Source organism: Penaeus vannamei, chromosome 27 (genome assembly GCF_042767895.1).
Source record: "Penaeus vannamei isolate JL-2024 chromosome 27, ASM4276789v1, whole genome shotgun sequence".
Lineage (NCBI taxonomy): Eukaryota > Metazoa > Arthropoda > Malacostraca > Decapoda > Penaeidae > Penaeus > Penaeus vannamei.
The window spans coordinates 31,517,930-31,520,429 of NC_091575.1; the positions used below are offsets into that span (position 1 = coordinate 31,517,930).

The 2,500-nt window shown below is 43.8% G+C and overlaps 1 protein-coding gene across 1 annotated transcript in view; it reads left to right on the forward strand.

Annotated features, from left to right (window-relative positions):
- The window catches only part of LOC113820635 (A disintegrin and metalloproteinase with thrombospondin motifs adt-1), a 61,388-nt gene that overhangs the window by 56,207 nt on the left and 2,681 nt on the right, over positions 1 to 2,500 (forward strand). The window contains exon 16 of the mRNA XM_070141175.1: positions 2,213 to 2,382. Coding sequence (XP_069997276.1) covers positions 2,213 to 2,382 — 170 coding nt within the window. The remainder of the gene's footprint in view (positions 1 to 2,212; positions 2,383 to 2,500) is intronic.

Here is a 2,500-nt window from a genome sequence, read left to right on the forward strand (position 1 = left end):
TATATATATATATATATATATATATATATATATATATATATATATATATATATATATATATATATATATATATATAGAGAGAGAAAAAAAAGAGAGAGAAAGACAGAGAGAGAAAGGAAAGGAGGGAGGTGAGAGAGAGAGAGAGAGAGAGGAGAGAGAGAGAGAAAGAGAGAGAGAGAGAGAGAGAGAGAGAGAGAGACAGACAGAGAGAGACAGAGACAGACAGAGACAGAGACAGAGACAGAGACAGACAGACAGACAGACAGAGAGATAATGAACCATGGATATATATATGCATCCTTTGTATCCATAATACCTGCTATTCTCACATCACAAGGAAGGGAGACAATACATATACTCTAATAGAGCAGAGTAGAGAGAGAGAGAGAGAGAGAGAGAGAGAGAGAGAGAGAGAGAGAGAGAGAGAGAGAGAGAGAGAGAGAGAGAGAGAGAGAGAGAGAGAGAGAGAGAGAGAGAGAGAGAGAGAGAGAGAGAGAGAGAAAGAGGGGGGGATGGGAGAGAGAGATAGATGTAGGCAAACAGAGAGACAGACAGAAAGAGAGAGATTGAGAGAGAGAGAGAGGGAGAGAGAGAGAGAGAGAGAGAGAGAGAGAGAGACAGACAGACAGACAGAAACAGAGAGAGAGACATAGCCAGGACGAGAGAACGATGAATATATACTCATACACAGAAAAAAAGTAGAATAGAACATGAAAGAAAACGGAAAGCAAATTGACAAAGGGAAGAATTATAGAAAAGAAACACCTGTACGAGAAGTGTGGGTGGACAGGGAAGGGAGGAAGGAAGGAAGGGAACAAACAAAGGGGAAGCAAGGTTATTAAAACAAGGGAGAAAGGGGGGAGAGGTGATAAATTTGGAGGAGGAGGAGGAGGAGAAAGAAGGGAAAACGAAAGTGGAAAAGGGGTGAGAGGTGATAAATTTCGATGAGAGGAGGAAAAGGAGAAGAAAGAGAAAGGGGTGAAAGTTGATATATTTCGAGGAGGAGGTGGAGGTGGAGAAAGACCGAAAGTGGGAAAGGGGTGAGAGTTGATAAATTTGGAGGAGAGGAGGAGGAGGAAGAGAAAGAGAAAGGGGTGAAAGGTGATATATTTGGAGGAGAAGGTGGAGGTGGAGAAAGAACGAAAGTGGGAAAGGGGTAAAAGCTGATAAATTTGGAGGAGAGGAGGAGAATGAACGAAAGTGAGAAAGGGGCGAAGTGAGATAAATCTGAAAGAGGAGGAGGAGGAGAAGGATCGAAAGAGGAGAGACCGAAAGTGGGGAAAAAATGACGACAGAGAATAAATAATAAATTCCAAAAAAGAAGAAGACGAAGAAGAAGAAGAAAAACCAGAGAACGAAGAAAGGGAAGGAATAAAAAATCCAAGAAGAAGAAAAAGAAGAAGAAGAAGAAGACGAAGAAGAAAAAAAGAAACAGAAAACGAAAAGGGAAAGCATAAAAAAATCCAAAGAAGAAGAAAAAGAAGAAGAAGAAGAAAACCAGAAAACGAAGAAAGGGAATGAATAAAAAAGAAAAAAAAAAATGAGCGATAGATTTATTCCCCCGAGTCCTTGAATTAGGTATAGGGGAAGGGAAGGGGAAGGGGAAGAGGGAGGGGGAAGGGGGAGTGTAGGAAACCCAGGAAAGCGTCTCCATTTGGCCAAAGGACGCGCCGTATCCTGCCGGGGACGTGGAGGTCGTTCCCTTTCGCTAATGGTCTCCGTTTGGCTAATGACGAAGACGGCGACGACGTGGCAGAAGGAGGAGGGGGGGGGGGCGGGGGGGCTGCGTGCGTCTCGATTTTCTTTTTTCTTTTTTATTTGTTTTTTTGTTGTTGTTTTTGTTTTGCTTGGCTAGGAGTGACACAGAGTTTTTTGTTGTTGTTGTTGTTTTTGTTTTGCTTGGCTAGGAGTGACACAGAATCGTGTATATAAATATATGTATATACATAAATATGTATGTATGTGTATGTATTTATCTATATCAATCTATGTATCTATCTATCAACCTATATCTATATATCTACACATATATATGTCTATATATATACATACATATATGGATGTACATAAATACACATACATACATACATACATATACATACATAAAATACATACATACATATATGCATGTACATACATACACACATATACATACATATTTACGTATCCTCCACCCCCCCCTTATCACCCCCCCTCCCCCCTCGCCCCCCAGAGCTCCCCTGGCAGGCGTGCGCCCTCTACTGCCGGAAGCGCAACTCGACCAACCTGTGGACGCCGCGCTATGAGTTCAAGGACAACCCGGGCGTCGAGGCCCACCTGCCCGACGGGACGCCCTGCCACGACGGCGCCTTCGTCTGCCTCAAGCGACAGTGCGTGCCGAGGGTGAGTGCGGCAAGGGGCTTTTTTTTTTTTTTGAGGGGTGGGTGGGGGGGGTGGGCTAGGGTGGGGTGGGGGGGTTTGGGGGTGGGGGTGGGGGTTGGGTTGATTGGGTTGAGTGTGT